The sequence below is a fragment of the Carassius carassius genome, chromosome 25, assembly GCF_963082965.1.
Source record: "Carassius carassius chromosome 25, fCarCar2.1, whole genome shotgun sequence".
NCBI classification, from domain to species: domain Eukaryota; kingdom Metazoa; phylum Chordata; class Actinopteri; order Cypriniformes; family Cyprinidae; genus Carassius; species Carassius carassius.
In genome coordinates, this window is record NC_081779.1 from 24058302 (window position 1) to 24077214 (window position 18913).

The following is an 18913-nucleotide window of genomic DNA, read 5'->3' on the forward strand; positions in this document are numbered from 1 at the left end:
TATGAACTTAGAAGTGCAACATATAAACTCAGAATAAGATCAGAATAGAGATATAAACTCAGAATTGTGAGATATAAACCCAGAATTGTGAGATATGAACTCAGAATCGTGAGATATAAACACAGAATTGAGATATAAACTCAGAATTATGAGATATAAACACAACATTGAGATATAAGCTCTGAATAGTGATATAAACTCAGAATTGTGAGATATAATCTCAAAATTGAGATATAAACTCAGAATTATCAGATAATAACTCCGAATTGCTAGATATAAACTCAGAATTGAGATAAAAACTCATAATAAAGATAAAAACTCAGCATTATGAGATATAAACTTGTTTTTTTATTCAGTGGCAGAAAAACGGAATTGTGAGATATACATTTAAAATTATATTATACATGCATGGAATTATGAAGAGAAAAATCTGAACTATGAGGTAAAGTCGCCATTTTTTTATTCAGTGGTGGAACTGGCTTCCATCAAATTCCATGTGACTTGTGCATTACTGTATATAAGACATTTGATAAGTTTTATATGAGGAACAGACTGAAATTTAAATCCTTATGCACTAAAAACCTTCCTCTTTGCTGGAACTTGTAAATTTAATTCTCATTTTCACTTATTCAAATTCTCAAGATGTTTTCCACCAGATGTGACATCAGTGACACCAAATCAATGTTTCATGATGCAACAAGTATAAATATACAAAAGTGCATATCACTGAATTATGATTTATATTGAGTCCATTACTCTCAATGTCAAATGATGAAATGATTTTCATTACCGGATGTTTTAGGAGCTGCTAAAGTTGTAATTTGTCACATCAAATAGATGTTCAGCATGTGTTTTGGCCCCACAATTTATCCCGATTTCCCCTTACTCACACTTAGTGAAACAGCCTGTTCCTTTACACCTCTGTGGGACGCAGATGCTGCTGTTGCCCCGACGATAGTTGCCAAGCAGCTGAGGAAGTGCTAATTAGGATTGCAGGAGAGATGATGGGGAGTAGTGGAGGTGTGTGTGTGTGTGTGTGTGTGTGTGTGAGAGAGAGAGAGAGAGAGAGAGAGAGAGAGAGAGAGAGAGAGAGAGAGAGAGAGAGAGAGATTGTGTATGGAGCTGAATGTGTTTTAAACGGCTTCAATCTGTGGACTCTTAATGGTCCCTCCTGGTGTCTTATGACTGCTGTGGTTTGTTTTAGGGCCCCAAAGGCTTTTAGTTTGTCCATAAAGAGCTGTATAACAAGGAAAAAATCCTGTTTATGTGACTGTTTGGTATTCTCTCCCTACAATATTTATGATTAGAGAGTAGGTTATTACACATGATTTTGGCATAACAAGTAGAACTGTATGAAGTAGACACGAACTACGAAAGTATTTTCATGATTACATAAGTTACAAAGTACTGTAGAGTTCAGATTCTAATTGACTTGGATAAAACATAACAATAAAAAATAAATGAAACAAACAAAAATAAATAAATAAATTAGTACTTTTATTCAACAAAAAAGCATTACATTTATAGAAACTGACACTAAAGGCAAAAAAAAAAAAAATACAATTTCAAGTAATTGTTCTTCTGAATTTTCTATTCATCAAAGAATCCTAAAAAAGAAAAGTATCCACAGAAATATTAAGTAGCACAATTCAATTATTTCTGAATTACTGACTGGAGTAATGATTCTGAAAATTCAGCTTTGATCACAGGAATAAATTACATTTTAATACATATTGAAATAGAAAATTATTATATTATAATAATATTTAAAATATTGCTTTTTAAAATGTATTTTTGATCAAATAAATACAGCCTTTGCAAGCTTAAGATTCTTCTAAGATTAAATTAAATACAGTAGTGTACAGTACATGTCGCAAACAAATATGTGATTTTAAACTAATCATGGACTTGAGAAAAAACTAATCTTACATTTTCCTTCGTTTCAATGGGATGTGTCACTGTTATTAAAGAAATTTTTTTTCACACTTTCTGTCACCTGTAATTATTTCCTGTCCTCTATTTCTTTCTCTTTCAATCTCATATCTTCTCCTGCCATGTTTTTGTATCTCTGCTTCCACCTTTTGTCTCTCTGAGAGAGTTTGTCACTTCTGTCTGCTTGTTGACAGATGTGCATTCTCAGCTCCTGTCCTGAGAGCCTTTGCCTATGGGGAAACGGCTGACAGTTTCGGAGAGGGCGAAAGAAGTGACGTTGTTTGAGAGTTATGGATGAATGCCTGAGGTGAAAATGATTTTAAAAGCAGCAGAGATGCAGAAGTCTGTTTAGTTCAGGATGAAACTGAGTGAAAGTGACAGAGGGAAAGGTGGAAGAGAGTTTCCACTGACCTCAGATGACTTTATTTGTTTTATTAATAATATGTAAATTTAGTAGTAGCTATAAACTACTAAAATAATTTGGCTTAGAAATTTGCAAAGTCAGTCGTAAGCCTGCACATTTACTCTATTAATAAAAAACTTAAAGGATATTAAAATGTTTTTGAAAGAAGTATCATCTCGGTTACGTATGGTAACCCTCGTTCCCTGAAGGAGGGAATGGAGATGTCACGTCAGTGACCAACGAAATGCAGGAGGCAGGAGGTGCAATGCATACCAGGTTTTCGCTAAGGAGCCAAGCTGGTGACCCGGCTGCTCAGCAGTGGTACAGGGGTTGTGGCGATAGGACATGACGTCTCCGTTCCCTCCTTCAGGGAACGAGGGTTACCATACGTAACCGAGACATTCCCTTTCAGTTAGGGCTGTGCAAAAAATTGAATGCGATTTTCATGCACATCTCATCAGTAAAGATGCTCCTGTGATTAGAAGTATATCTCCAGCAGGTGCGTTCAGATCAGGGTTGCCAGGTTTTCACAACAAATCCTGCCCAGTTGCTTGAAACTAGTCCAAAACTAATCCAATCGCGCTTCCAGGAGGTTCCCCGATAAAAATTGCTTCCCGGGGTTAAAATATACATTTTTTGGAAGGGTTGCCTTGGTAAAATTCGCATTTTAGGGGCTAAATATCACGTTATTTGTATTGGGGTTGCTTCAAACCACGGACATGAAAAACAATCACAGACTTGGCAACACTGGTTCAGGTGGAGCGGCAGTTACTACACAGAGCCGTAGTCTACCGACAACTAACACAAAATCGTTTACAAAATCGACAAAGAATCGCCTGCGATTTTAACAGTGACCCCAATACAAATAACGTGATATTTAGCCCCTAATATGTGAATTTTACCAAAGCAACCCTGCCAAAAAACTTATATTTTAACCCCGGGAAGCAATTTTTATCGGAGAACCTCCTGGAAACGCGATTGGGCTAGTTTTGGACTAGTTTTGAGAAGCAACTGGGCAGGATTTGTTGATCCGATCCGAACGTACGTGCTGGAGATATACTACTAATTACAGGAGCGTCTTTACTGATGAGATGTGCATGAAAATCGCATTCGATTAAATTAGGATCCCTACCAAATCGCCATGGGTGCTGCCCTTTCCTGTGCCCTGTGCGAGCTGCCTGCGTCCCTATTAGGTATAGGCCGGGGCTTGGAACAAGTAGTTCCACTCACCATTGTCAAAGCACTAACTCACTGGGTGAGACTGGATAACAATGGGAAAACGTACCCATTCCGTTTGGAACAGGGACGCTGCAGAGGCCCCATCCTTCCCAAAGGAGTTTTTGGGAGCAAATACACATATAGCATCTGTTTAGGTGAATATAGAGAAATTTGAGGTAATTAAAAACCTCTTGGGAAGGCAGAAGTCTGCTGGGGTAATACAGGCTCTAAGGCTATACCGTGGACTATACACATACGAGTACTGCCTAGGTCTCAATATGGAACACAGCCTTCCATGGTTCTCACGGATTCATCATGAAGGCCTGGCACTGGACGTTCCGCTGCGTCCAGCTGCCTAGGGTGATGGAGGATCTCAACAGGGTCTACAGTACGGACACTAACCGGGTCCTCTCAGTGTCACTACCCGTTTGAGGTGAGAACACAGGAGGATACCGGCTCTACACAAAGGCTATGGAACCTAGCCAACGTGTTATGGGTCGCCCTGCCCACAGCTCTACAAATATCTGTCAGCGAGGTGCCACAAGCCAGTGCCCAGGAGGATGCAACACTTTTAGTTGAGTGAGCTCGCAACCTGAACAGGCAGGGCACAACCTGTGCCTGATAAGAAAGGATTATGGCATCCACAATCCAGTGGGTCATCCTCTGCTTAGAGACAGCATTCCACTTCTGCCGGCCTCCGTAAAGACAAAGAGCTAGTTTGAGTTCCTGAAACTTTGTGTCCGGTCTATGTAACATCTCAATGCTCGGACGGGACAGAGCAAAGCCAGGGATGGGTCTGCCTCCTCCAGGGGCAGTGCTTGCAGGTTCACCACTTGGTCTTTGAAGGGTGTAGTGGGAACCTTGGGCACGTAGCCAGGCCTGGGCCTCAGGATTACCTGAGAGTTAGCTGGCCAAGACTCTAGGCATGAATCTTCGACCAATAATGCATGCAGGTCCCCTACCCTCTTGATGGAGGCCAGTGCAAGCAGGAGCAGAGTTTTCAATGTAAGAAACTTTAGCTCAACTGACTCTAAAGGCTCGAATGGGCCCTGCTGTAGTGATTTTAGCACTAGAGTCAGGTCCCAAGAGGGTATAAAGGGGGGCTGGGAAGGATTTAACCTCCTGGCCCATCTAAGGAACCAGATGACGAGACCATGCTTACCTAAAGACTTCCCATTCACGTGGTCATGGTATGCAGCAATAGCAGCAACCTGGACTTTGAGGGTGGAGGGAGACAGCCTTCACTCCAGCCCTTGCTGCAGAAAAAAAGGACGACCGCAATCAGGCATCTTCGGGGGTCTTATCGGCGCGAAGAACACCACTCGATGAACAGGTTCCACTTCAAAGCATGAGCGTGTCTCGTAGAAGTGATGGTGTTCACTACCTCCTGACGTAGGTCACCTGGAACCTCCATGTCCTGTCCAGGGACCAGACATGGAGTTTCCACTGGTCTGGACGTGGGTGCCAAATGATGCCCTGTCTCTGAGTCAGTAGATCCTTCCTCAGAGGAATCACCCAAGGAGGGGCTGTCGCGAGGAGCACTAGTTTGGGGAACCGGGTCTGAGTGGGCCAATACGGCGCCACTAGCAAGACTTGCTCCTCGTCCTCCAGGACTTTGCACAGTGTCTGTGCGAGAAGGCTCACTGGGGGAAATGCATACTTGCGTAGGCCCTGCGGCCAGCTGTGTGCCAGTGAGTCCATGCTAAGTGTTCCCTAGAACAGCTGGCAGTGAAAGGTCTCTGGAGAAGCAAACAGGTCTACCTGAGTGGCTTGAACCGTCTCCAAATCAGCTGGACCATCAGGGGATGGAGTCGGCATTCTCCCGGGAGCATTGCTCGAGACAGGTTGTCGGCTGTATGGGTGAGCAAGCCCGGAATGTGAACAGCACGAAGTGACCTCAGAACCTTCCGACTCCAAATGAAGAGGTGGCGGGGGAGTTGCTACATGCGATGGGAGTCCAGACCACCTTGTCGGTTGATGTACGCCACAGTCGCTGTGTTGTCCATTCGGACCAACATGTGCTTGCCTCATAAGTGAACTTTGAGATGATTCAAGGCAAGGCGCACTGCTAAAAACTCTAGGTAATTGATGTATGAATGAAGCTGCGGGCCCTTCCAAACCCCTGAGACTGCATTCCTGTTGTTAGTGGCCCCCCCAACTGGTGGTGGAGGCATCCGTGTAAACCACAGCATGCCTGGAGATCTGCGTCGCTGAAGAGGCCAGTCTGGGACACAGGAGCATTGAGAAACCGGACCTTGTCGGTGTTCCCTCATGGCTGCCAGACACAGCCAGAGATAGCACTCCTGGACCACTAGCATGGACATGGAAGCAGAAGCGGACTTAGGACACAATTTCATCACTACTGCACGCTCCACCAGCGGGATTGCCAAATACCCCTGTGCTGCACTGCCCTATAGGGTGGTGAGGGAGGAGGAGCTTACCGGCCGGTTTCTGGCAGTAACAGGTGCCTTCCACGACTTGCGACCGCACCCAGAAATGCACGGGTGAAACGGCATCCTTATAAGGACGATCCATCATTTTTATAAAGACGCAATTTAGAGGAAATTGCTCTTTTGGAAATGCTCTTTTAGTGCTGAGGCGCTCAGGGGAGATGGCCGATAGTAGTGCAGCCTGAAGTGTGCAATCCACTTGACACTGGAACGACCGCCGCTGAAGCGCCGTCTTGCCAACACAGAAAGCTTCAGAGAGCGTGCTGAACTTGTAGTTCACTGTAGACACAGCTGAGAAGTACGATACTGTCACTCGGCTCCGAAGTAAATACTCTGCCATGTTATACTCACGCTGTGATCAGCAGAAGCTGGATGCAATAATTGCATCCCGATGTGCATTGGCTCGTTTAGTTTACACTCAAAGTAGATTGGTCTATCGAAGCGATATCCCAATTTCGTCTGTCACCAATGTGATGTTGATCGTGACCGACTGAGAGGGAACTTATGTTCAACAAGGCTGCATATATTTAATCTAAATACAATGAAAAGAGTAATATTGTGAAATATTATTACTGGTCAAAGTAGTCTTTTTTTTATTTATTTTTTTTATCTGTTTTAAAATTGAATTTATTCCTGTTATGTAAAGCTAAATTTACAGCATCATTACTCCAGTCATGATCATTAAGAAATAATTCTAATATACTGATTTAATGCTCAAGAAACATTTCTTATTATTATTATTATCAATGTTGAAAACAGTTTTGCTGCTTCATATTTATTGTGGAAATTTTGATGAATAAAAAGTTCAAAGGACAGAATATTTTATAATAGTAAACTTTTGTAATAATGTAAAATTCGTTACTGTCAATTTTGATCAATTTACAAATTATACTGAGGGGTTTATATGAATTATAAACACTATATATGAGCAAAAGTAATAGTGATGCTTGCCTAAGCAAACACCATTGGTTTAAAAAAAATGAAGTATGATCTTGGCATAAAAAAATAAAAAGTAAACCAGTCAAATTGTAAGACCAATATTCTGACAATTGCTAATGTAAGTGATGCTTGAAATTAAAATAAAATACATATAAACCAGCTGACATGACTCACACATTTACCAGACCTTTCACTATGTTAAATATTTCTAACATTTAAGCCACCAAAACAAAAATACTAAAAAAAAAAACAAATATTTTATTTTAAACTATTTTTGCTAGCAAATTTCACAAATAATTACGAACAAACAGCTAGTAACACTGATTTATGTGCGAAATTCAAATAATATTTTTGAAAAAATACTTTTATAGTGTATGAGAAACAAAATCATTTATGTTTTTTTGACATGCATTTTCACTGAGAGACTGAGAATCTCGGATGTGATGCTGCTAATTTTGCTCAAATTTATCATCAGAAGGACAAAAAGATTTTTAATAAAGTAATGCAACATTTAACATTGTGTCTTCATGGGGACACTGTTGGAAGAAGTGCTCTCGCCTCTTTAGCTGGTGATGTACTCAACAGGCCATTAGGAGGAGACTACAAACAAATGCATGCAGCCCACAGGGGCACAAACTCAGGGTGTGTTGGTAAACAAAAAGTATGCGCAGTGACAGCCGGGCCCCGGGGATGCAGACTGTGTTTGTTTGTGTTTTCTTGAGTCAGTTGGCCCAAAACAGAGTTGTCAATGATTCACAGTAATGGACATGGAGATGGACACTCACATGTGATTATAGCAGTCCTACAAACACTGAATGAATGAAAGAAGACTCAGTCTTAAAGTCACGCAAGAACTGTACGAAGTTGTTGCTGCGTCCCAGTTCTGTCGTATGGTTTCCATGGCAATAAATAATGCAGCCCGACTGCAGCATGTTCTCTTTGGTTGGGGCGCCATGTCCCTGAAAAAAAAAAACAGGTCAACTCAACCGCACGCCTGCAACTTTGAGGAATCGCACACCTCCGAAGTTCTTAGAGCAACTTGCCCAACTAATCTACACTAATTGTAACCAAAGTTCACTTAAAAATTTAAATTCTGTTCATCAATCATTTATTAAACCTTATGTTACGTTCCAGCTCTCTATAATTGTTTGCTTGTCCGTTTTTTCTTTTCTGCAGCTTTTTTGCATGCAAAGAGTTCATCACAGGATGATGACACAGTTTCAAATTTTTCAGGGTAAACTGTTTCTTTAACCTTGAATCTTGACCAGGAGTAGTTAATGTGCTCCAGTGTCAGGTTCTTCTGGTGTTCTTCTGGTGAGTTGGTGAATCAGAAGGTCAGTGAGTTTGAGGCTTGGAGCCCTGATGGGAACAACTGAGTAGAAAGGGAACAAGAGAAATGAAGAGTTGCGTGACCCACGGAAGGCTGTTTTCACGGTGGACTGTTCTCCAGCTGTTGAAGGGCTTATGAGGAAAGCATGAGTGCTTATCTGCATGGTTTGGGGTGAGATGGAAAGAGAAAACCTGAATGACAGGAAAAGACCATCCTGTTTTACTGTAGTTTGTGAAATCCAGGGATGATATATATATTTAAGAACTAAATAGAATACATTTTTATCGTGGAAAAACAGGATTATTATTATTATTATTTATTTTATTTTTTTGCAAAAAATGTAAGCTGCAAAAAAATGTTTAAAACATCATCATGTTTACTACTGGTCCAAATTTTGAGATCGGTAAGATTTTTTAAAGGAGTTAATACTTTTATTCGAGAAGGATGCATTAAAGTAATCAAATGTAACAACAGTAAAGACATTTTAAAATGTTTCAAAAGTTTTCAGATTTAAATAACTGCTGTTCTTTTGAACTTTCTGTTAATAAAGAAATCTTGAAAAAAAAAATAATGTATCACAGTTCTCGCAAAATTATGAACAGCACATTTGCTTCAAAACTGATTATAATAGCAATAAATGCTTCTTGAGCAGCAAATCAGCATAATAGATTTTTTTATTTTATTTATTTTTTGATCACAGGAATAAATTATGTTTTAAAACATTTTGGTAGAGCATTGTGCTATCAAGCACAAGGTTGGGGGTTCGATTCCCCGGAAACACATGATAGGTAAAAATTGATAGCCTGAATGCACTGTAAGTCGCTTTGGATAAAAGCATCTGCCAAATGCATACATTTAATTTAATTAAAAAAATTTTTAAGAGGTCATTCCCTTACAGAAGTTTACAGAAACAACCTGTTTCTTAAAAAAAAGAAGGTGCAACATGGGTACAAAAACAGGACATTATAAGTGAAATAAGTGAAAAAAAAATGTATATGGCCCCTTAACAATGTACAATATTAAGATGTGCATTTATGTAGCATTGCATTTGTGTTTTATAGACAACTGAATGAAAGAGACGTAGTGTGGCATGTTTGTGCGCTCACTCTGAGAGTTGGTGATCATGTTAAACACTCATAGGAAGCGAGAAGACTTTGCATTCAGGGAACAGGGACAGGGGTGTCCCTTCTAATCTGTTCTGTCCTACATAGAACATTATTTTTGCCTCCATCAAATGGGACTTTTCGAGCCCCACTTTACCATCTCTGGACCACTTATATAATAGACGGAAAAATTAAATGTGCTTAAAACAGCATTTTAGCTATAATTGGATACAATACAGATACTTTAGCCTTGTTTTTCTGTCTTTTTATTTGTATCAGTTTTGTGCAAAACAACAAAGTAGTTATACAGTCAAAAAAATCAACCAGCATGGTTTAAAAAGTGAATTAAAATGCAAATTTCTGAGGGATTATTTAGAGAAGACTATTGTTAAGATATACTGTAATGTTATATTGGATTCTCATTGATTCTAATCATAAACCACTAAAAACAGCAAAACCACAATTAAATTCACAGCTTTGACTGCTTTTTATAGACGCCAGGGAGCTGAGAGAGCTGTCACAGCCTATTTTAGGGATGTATTCAGCGTTGGCTAGAATCTGTAGTAATTATGTCATGTGTTTATTCCAGAGTGAAGAACACTCCACTGCCGGTCAAAGTGTGCTCTACAGCGTTCCAGGTACACATGAGCGGGAAACCTAAGAGCATCACCGTCGAGACCAAACCCGGCCAGACCATCGCAGACTTCAAGAAGAGTCGAACCGGATTCACCTTACTGCTGCCCCATCAGTAAAGCCAAGACTTAGGACATAAAACAGTATTTAGCCATTCAGCCATGACGGGACCGTAACTTCCAGATATTTCAAACAGGATTGGATATTTTTGTGCATAAGTGTACATATGCTTGAGTTTGAATAGTTTGTGATTGTAAATCACACTATTCAATGAGGCTGTAGACAGCCTACATTTACATGTGGTTTCAAATACTATTCAAATCGCATTTCTGAAAATCCGTTGCCTGCGTCACTTTCTCACGCCATATAAAACGTAACACGCCAGACGTTGTTTGTGGAAAACATGCTGTAAGTTTTTGCAGAAGCAAGGTTGTGTTGTTGCAAAGTCAAGCTGAAAATGACAATATAGAGCTATTCTACGCACCTCTTAGTTTTGAGACTGGTAAAATGGAATATAATCCAGCGCGACTGCAACATGTCGTAAAACAGCTTCTGTATTGCAAACTGTATTGCTGTTATTGTTGTTTTACTCTTTTTATTGTTTGTAGAACAACACAATGTTGTTACCATAGAAACCAAAGCAGATATTTAGTAAAATGAACGAGCGCCACAGAACACACAAATCAGATCTGAACAGTTGCTATACACACAGTGTGGACAGTCAATCATTTAAATTCATCATTTAAGTACAATCGGATACACAGAAATCGGATTTTGGACTGACAGTCTGAACGAGGCTTTCTACACTTGTTAAAAACAGGAATGAAACATGAAAATATCTTGAGCTTGTGTTCACCACAGACCAAATTTCTGGCATTTAACCAAAAACCCATTCAAAACACCCACTGACTTCAGGGCGATGGAACCAGAAGAGCTCAAATACAAGTATTTGACATGTGTTGGTCTATAAAGAATGTCATCTCTGCAGTAGTCCTCTGTGTTAAACAGAAGGAACGTCTAAAGCAGTTAGTACTAGTGTGTTGATCATGTGCTTGAAATGAAGATATGCAGCATAAATTATTGTCCCAATCTGCTGTTATTCTGCCGTCCCTCCTCTATTTTTAATTTTGCACATGAAATAGCCATAACGTGTGTCATGTCTTTTGAACTGTGGGCGATAATGTAATAATGGTATTTTATGAGTTCTCAACATTTTAGAAGGAACATTATATCAATATGGCCTTTGCACTTTTCTTAACATACTGTATGCAGATTATATTTTTATGTTCTATATGACTGTATTTTTTTCTCAGTGTGTACATTTGAATTGTGGAGATGCAACCAAGAGTATTTTCATGTGATAGTGCTGTCACTGAGGCAGTACTCTTTCAAAAGGTACTAATACAGTATATACTTCTAAAGTGCAAATATGTATCTTTACATATGTATTAATATGCTAAAATGTACCTTGAAGGGGTTAATAAGGCACAAAGATGTACTTTTTAGCTTTTGAACCTTTTTTGTACCACCCAAGTGACAACTTGTGTACCTTTTTTTCTGAGAGTATTGCAGGAGTATTTAACCAAGACCTCGGGTTAAACCTAACAATATTGTTACTGCTTTGTAGTTGTAATACATAAACAGAGGAGTGATTTCAATACTTATTAATATCTGTCAAATGCTGCATTTTTAAAAACAGCAACTAAACTGTAATCAAATAATATGATGTTGTTTTATTAAATGCCACATGCAGTAATTGTGTGTTTGTTGTATATGGCAAGGACACAATTGTATATAATGACTTTGGTATTACAGTGACCTCATAAACCGAATGGCTTAAAAACATGCTTTTTGAAATGCAAAAATGTTTCTGTGAGAATTACGTTTAAGGTTAGGGGATATAAAATATGATTAGCAGAGTATAAAAACCATTATGCCTATGAAGAGACCCTGTTAAATTTAACTGTGTGTGTGTGTGTGTGTGTGTGTGTGTCTGAAGATTCTCAGTAGTGCCTTACTGTCGCTCTGTTTTCTATTTCCTGCTTCCACTCCCCTGCTGCGAGCATCTTTCATCTTTTCTGACACCCCTGTGTTGTCTTTTTTTCGGGTCTTTGTGATTTGACTATTTTTTGACGCTTCTTTGCACGCACCTGTCTGTCTGCTGACGTTCAACTCTGTTTCCGTCTCAATGTGTCATGAGCATCACTGGTTATTGAATATCTAAGACATTTTTTTCACACCTTTTACTCGAGTTGTCAGTTTACTTTTGGGTATTTGACATGAAATGTCACAAGTATGAGACACGATACTTGGCTATACGTCACATCACATTCCCTTTAAAAAAAATGTATAATAACATGTTCCTATTGGAAACAAAAGCCTGATGTCAAATAGGAACTTAAACAAGGAACTTTTTAAGGGTTTTTAAAATAGTGCTTTAAAGAACCCAATGATAAATCAGTCATGTAAAGAACCAATGTAATGTGTATGGTTCTTGGTTCTCCATAAAAGCCAAGTCAAGAACCACATACGGCAAAAGAATAGTATTTATGCTTAAACTAAGGTGTTCAAAAGAACCACTGAAGAACATTTGTGTGTAGAAAAGCGTTTTAGTTTTAAAAAGTACCCAAAAACAATTTCCATGAGGAAATATCAAAGTCTGAAAATAAAGCGAAGCGTCTTGGAAGCTTTTTAGGTCAGTAAGCTCTGCACCAAAGCCATTCTGTGACCAAGTTTGTTTTCCTCAATCTCATTAGTCATGTTTCTAGAGCAAACTGAGTCACAGGCAAAAATAACTATTCCCCCGGCAACAACACCCGCCTTCAACCCCACCACATGGCAGCAAACTGAGTTTCTCTGATAGCTAATGTAATTATGAATCAGGTTTGAAGCTGACTGGGTCACCGGCTTCACCTGGCACCTGGGGTCTTGTTTTTAAAGTTGGCCATCTTGACCTAGTGCATGTATCCTGTTCACAAATGTCGATGCAAACAACAAATTTCCACGGAAAAATTCGCAATGCTTTGTACACAGAGCTTATTGCTTCCATATAGGCCTGTCCATCCAAAAACAAACAAACAAACAAAAAATCAGTTTCAAAGTTGTAAATAAAACAGACCATTGGAGTCAACCATCTTTTTACTAAATTTCACATTTAATTCAAAGTGTTCAATTTTGAAATGTTACTATTTGTTTTTCTATTTTGTCTCTCATGTAGGATTTCTAATCTTCTTTATGTGTCATTTGCTCGTTGTGCTCGTTGTTACGTGAGAGGGAGAACTGGAATATGCCGCCTAAGAAAAATCCAATCGTACCCGACGAGGTGGAGGAGATCAAAAAATCTCTGGACTTCTTGTTGGCGGAGATTTCAACTGTAGCAGCACAACAAAAGAAAATAATTGATCTGATGGGGGAAATACAAACGCTAAAAAGGCAAAGCTTGGAGAAGGACCGAAAGATCTCTATTCTGGAGACTCAAGTTGCTGACCTCGAGCAATACACCAGAATTAACGATGTGGTTATCAGCGGTCTGAGAACCAAACACCGGAGCTATGCTAGGGTGGCTGCAGTCGCTGGGCACACTGCTGCCGGAATGAGCGAAGCCTCTGAGGCGGAGAAGGAATCGCTGGAACAACAGGTGATTTGCTTTTTGGACAGCAAAGGCATCCATGTTGACAGCGGGGACATTGAGGCTTGTCATAACCTGCCGAACAAAAGCAAAACAGCCACTCCATTGGTAATAATCCGGTTCACGAACAGAAAAAAAAAGTTAGCACTCCTCAGACAGGGAAGGAAATTAAAAGGCACCGAAGTTTACATCAACGAACACCTCACCAAGAAAAATGCTGACATCGCCAGGAAAGCACGAATACTCAGAAAACAAAACAAGATCCAGGCAACATGGGCAAGAAATTGTAAAATATTCATCAAACTACATGGGTCGACACCTGAGGCAGCGAAACTGATTGTCATCAGTGATATCACTGAGCTGGATAAGCTTGAAGAAGGAATGAATTGAGAGCAACAGAGGCCTACATAAGGTAACGGAATACAAACTGAACTGAACTTATCAAACACAATGACCATGATAAACTCGGCAGAAACTTATCTGTTAAAAATGAACAACTGAACTTAGAAACTTTCAAATATATAGAACATAAACCACAAGATATTGAAAATGATATTGACCCAGATAATAATTTTTATATTCGTACTCACAGCCAGTGTGAATATTACACAGTTGAGCAGTTAAAAAAATACATTAAAATGGATGGCACAATATCAGTTATACATTTTAATAGTAGGAGCCTAATCGCAAACCTTTCAAAAATCAAACAATGCCTAGAACAAGTGGAAAATAAATCCACAGCAATAGCAATAACAGAAACTTGGCTCACAGAAGAACATCATGATTTGGTTGAGATTGAGGGATACAAACTGTTTATCATCAATAGGAAACAATCCAAAGGTGGAGGGGTTGCATTATATATTGATCAAAGATATCAATGTAAAATAGTTAATAAAATGTCTTTTGCTTTAGATACAATCATGGAATGCATCACAGTACAAATTGAAAAATCAAAAGACATTTTAATTAGCTGCATTTATAGGAAACCGGGATCAAATATTGACACGTTTAAAGGGAAAATAACAGAAATATTTAATAATAGCAATAACAAAAAAATGGTTTTTATCTGTGGAGACTTCAATATTGATTTGCTCAACCCACATGAACACAACAAAACTACAGAGTTCCTTAATTTGATATATAGTATCGGTTTGTATCCCTCTATCACTCGACCAACCAGAATTACAATAAATAGTGCTACATTAATTGATAACATATTTACCAATGTCCTTGACTATAAAATTGAAAGTGGTTTAATAATAAATGACGTCAGTGACCATTTGCCAGTTTTTGCAAACATACATAGCTACACTAGGACCTGGAAAGACAAAAAAATATACACAATGACCCGACACAGAACCCGAGAAAATATTTGGAAAAAAAATTTAAAGAGGATTTAATGAAACAAGATTGGAGAAATGTGTATGTAGATAACGCGAATGAAGCTTATGATTAATTTTTGACTGTTGTAATATCACTTTATGAAAAAAACTGTCCTGTAGTAAAGAAAGAGGTAAAACTGAAATCTGATGAAAAACCGTTGATAACTAATGGAATATTAAATGCATGTAAGAAGAAAAACGTATTATATAATGAATTTTTAAAGAAGAGGACAAAAGAAGCAGAAAATAAATACAAGATATACAAAAACAAACTAACCAGAATCATGAGAAGCAATAAAAAGAACTATTATAGTAAACTACTGGAGGACAATAGAAGCAATATAAGAAATACCTGGAAAGTGCTGAATGAAATTATCAAGAAAAAAAAGGCAAAATGGGACACACTAACTATTTTCTGACTAAAGATAATATAGAAGTTACGGATATGACCTTAGCTGCAAATGAATTTAATGATTTTTTTGTTGGAGTTGGTCCAGGCTTAGCTGAGGGGTTTGCAAAGACTGACAGTATAAATGATAAGCAAGAATGTAAATATTAATGAATCTATGTTTGTTAAGGAAACTGATGAAAATGAAATTATAGAGATAGTTAAAACATTTAATAGTAAAAAGTCAACTGACTGGAATGGTATTGACATGTTTATGGTAAAAAGTATTATTGGTTGTGTTGTTAAACCTTTAACGCATGTATGTAATCAATCTTTGAAAACGGGGGTTTTTCCAGATAAAATGAAAATGGCAAAAGTGATACCAATATATAAGGCTGGTGAAAAACATACACTTTCAAACTACAGACCTGTTTCACTGCTCTCTCAATTTTCAAAAATATTAGAAAAAATATTCTCCAAAAGGCTCGATAACTTCATTTCTAAACATAATATATTGTGTGATCAGCAATATGGTTTCAGGACTAATAGGACAACCTCTCATGCACTTATTCAATTTGTGGAAGAAATAACAACAGCAATAGAACAAAAAAAATATGCAGTATAGGGATATTCTTGGATCTTAAGAAAGCATTTGATACAGTAGACCACAATTTCTTGATTATGAAATTACAAAAATATGCAATTAGGGGGACTGCACTTTCTTGGTTAAAAAGCTACTTATATAATCGACAGCAATATGTTGAATTGCAAAACCATATTTCAAAGTCAAAGAAAATTACTTTTGGGGTCCCCCAAGGGTCAGTGTTGGGACCATTGTTGTTTAACTTACATACTATATAATTAATGTATGGGAGGTGTCAAAAACACTGAAAAGCATTTTGTTTGCTGATGATACTAATTTAATCTGTTCTGGAGAAAATCTGGAACAACTCTTGGATACAGTGGAAAATGAATTACAAAAGATGAAGAGCTGGTTTGATGCAAATAAACTAACACTGAACTTAAGTAAAACTAAATTTATAATTTTTGGTAATCGTGCTACAACTGTTAACAAAAAGCTTAGGATAAATGATATTGAAATAGAAAGAGTAAAAGAACTTAAATTCTTGGGAGTAATAATTGATGAAAAATTATGTTGGAAGCCACATATACATTATATTAAGGCTAAAATATCCAAATCAATTGCTAATTATATAAAATCAATTACCTATTAAATCAGCAAACATTGTATATGTTGTATTGTTCCTTCATACTTCCCTACATTACTTACTGTTTGGAGGTATGGGGAAACACTTACAAAACCAACACTGAACCAATATTTATCCTTCAAAAGAGAGCCTTAAGAATTGTAAATAAAACCACATATAGAGCACCAACTACTCCACTGTTTATTAAATTAAAAGCACTAAAATTCAGAGATATTGTTGACTTCAAAACTGCACAAATTATGTATAAAATAAATAATCAGCAGATATCGGACAGTATTCAAGGGTTGTTTCAAATGAGAGAGAGTAATCATCACTTAAGAGGAACATTTGTATTTAAAAAGAAATCTATAAGAACAAATTCTAAATATCAATGCATCACAACCAAAGGAGTTATTGTATGGAACAGCTGCAGTGAAGAGATGAAATCATGTACAACAATAAGTAATTTTAAAAGACTATTTAAACTGAATATACTAAATGAATACGAAAAGGACTTGAGGTGATAGTATTGTATACAGGTTCATTGGTTTACATGTTAAGTATAGTATGGAGGTGTTATTATTTGATTTGTTATAGATAAATGGAAAAGAAAGAAGAAAAAAATGGGAATGTGTGTGTATGCATCTGTATCTACACTGTAAAACCCGAGAAGTTAACTTAACTCAAATCGTTTGAGTAAACCGATTGCCTTGACTGTAAAACCCGACAAGTAAACTTAACTCAAACGGTTTGAGTAAACAGATATCCTTAAGTTATGTTAACTCAAACCGTTTGAGGCAACTGATTGCCTTAAACCATTTAAGTTGAAAAAACTAACAGTTATAAGTACTCTGAACTTAATTCAGTTGAGTTCACTGAAAGAAGATATACATTGCAATTAAGTAATTAAGTGATTAACTGAGTGATAATTGTGAATTAGTGATGAACAGCTGCTGTTAACAAACAGAATCACTGAAGAAAAGAGAAACACAAGAACTACTACAACTGACTTCAGACACAGCCTTAGATGAAATCAATTGAAATAAAATACATGAAATCTCTCAAGATCTGATTAAACAACCCCACAAACAGCATCACCAGCTCCACTTATTAATAACCAGCCTGACTTTATTTCTGTCAGACATCTACAGAAGATCTTATTGAGAATGAACTAAGGTTTAGATGTTGATTTATTGTTTCATTTGAAGTAACCATGTTAGAGATCAGTGTTTGCTTTAGTTGGGCTCTTGACCCTTGACTTCTGTCTTAGTCTTTTCTCTGGCTGTTATAACCGTGTGTTTCTAAAACACATTTGTTGTAATTCAAAAGCCCAGAAAAAAATGCCATCAGGTGTTAACCTGTATCTAGGTGTAGGTTGTTATACTTTATATTGGTGATGATAATTATTCACAATTTTTGATCCGTACGGAGTCTAATCTCTGATGAAGTAAGTGTAGTGTAACTAGTAGAAGTGGACCTAGTAAAAATGACACTAAGATTCAGTTAATATAAAAATGGCTTTCTAAACATTTTGTACACATAATTTTTCTTCTATGCCAGTAGTTGGTCAAACACAGACATTAAAAATCAGAACATCAACCTCTACAATGGTGACGAAAAAAAAAACATGCTGCAATGCATGCTGGGTACTATTGAAGTACAAAACTCATCCATGGCTCCCAGCATGCTCTGCAGGAATTTTTTTTATGGTCACCATTGTTGAGGTTCATATTCTGATTATTGATGTCTGTGTGTGACTGATTGACACCGTTTAAGACCACACTGTTCGAAAAGTCATTAAGATTAACTGATTATCACAGAACCACTTCCTCTTAGAATCACTTTTACTATAATCAATCAAATTACACAACACCTATTTCATCAGAGATTAGACTCCAAGCAGTTCATTAATTGATGATTATCATCACCAATATAAAGTATAACAACCTACACCTAGGTACAGGTTAACACCTGATGGCATTTCTTCTGGGCTTTTGAGTTACAACAAGTGTGTTTTAGAAACACACGGTTATAACAGCCAGAGAAGAGACTAAGACAGAAATCAAGGGTCAAGAGCACAACTAAAGCAAACACTGATCTCTAACATGGTTACTTCAAATGAAACAATAAATCAACATCTAAACCTTAGTTCATTCTCAATAAGATCTTCTGTAGACGTCTGACAGAAATAAAGTCAGTCTGGTTATTAATAAGTGGAGCTGGTGATGCTGTTTGTGGGGTTGTTTAATCAGATCTTGAGAGATTTCATGTATTTTATTTCAGTTGATTTCATCTAAGA

The 18913-nt window shown here is 37.6% G+C and overlaps 1 protein-coding gene across 1 annotated transcript in view; it reads left to right on the top strand.

The window, feature by feature from the left end:
- The window catches only part of LOC132104459 (unconventional myosin-Ig-like), a 58820-nt gene extending 47056 nt beyond the window's left edge, over positions 1 to 11764 (top strand). The window contains exon 22 of the mRNA XM_059509937.1: positions 9965 to 11764. Coding sequence (XP_059365920.1) covers positions 9965 to 10127 — 163 coding nt within the window. The 3' untranslated portion in view covers positions 10128 to 11764. The remainder of the gene's footprint in view (positions 1 to 9964) is intronic.
- The last annotated feature ends 7149 nt before the right edge of the window (positions 11765 to 18913 follow it).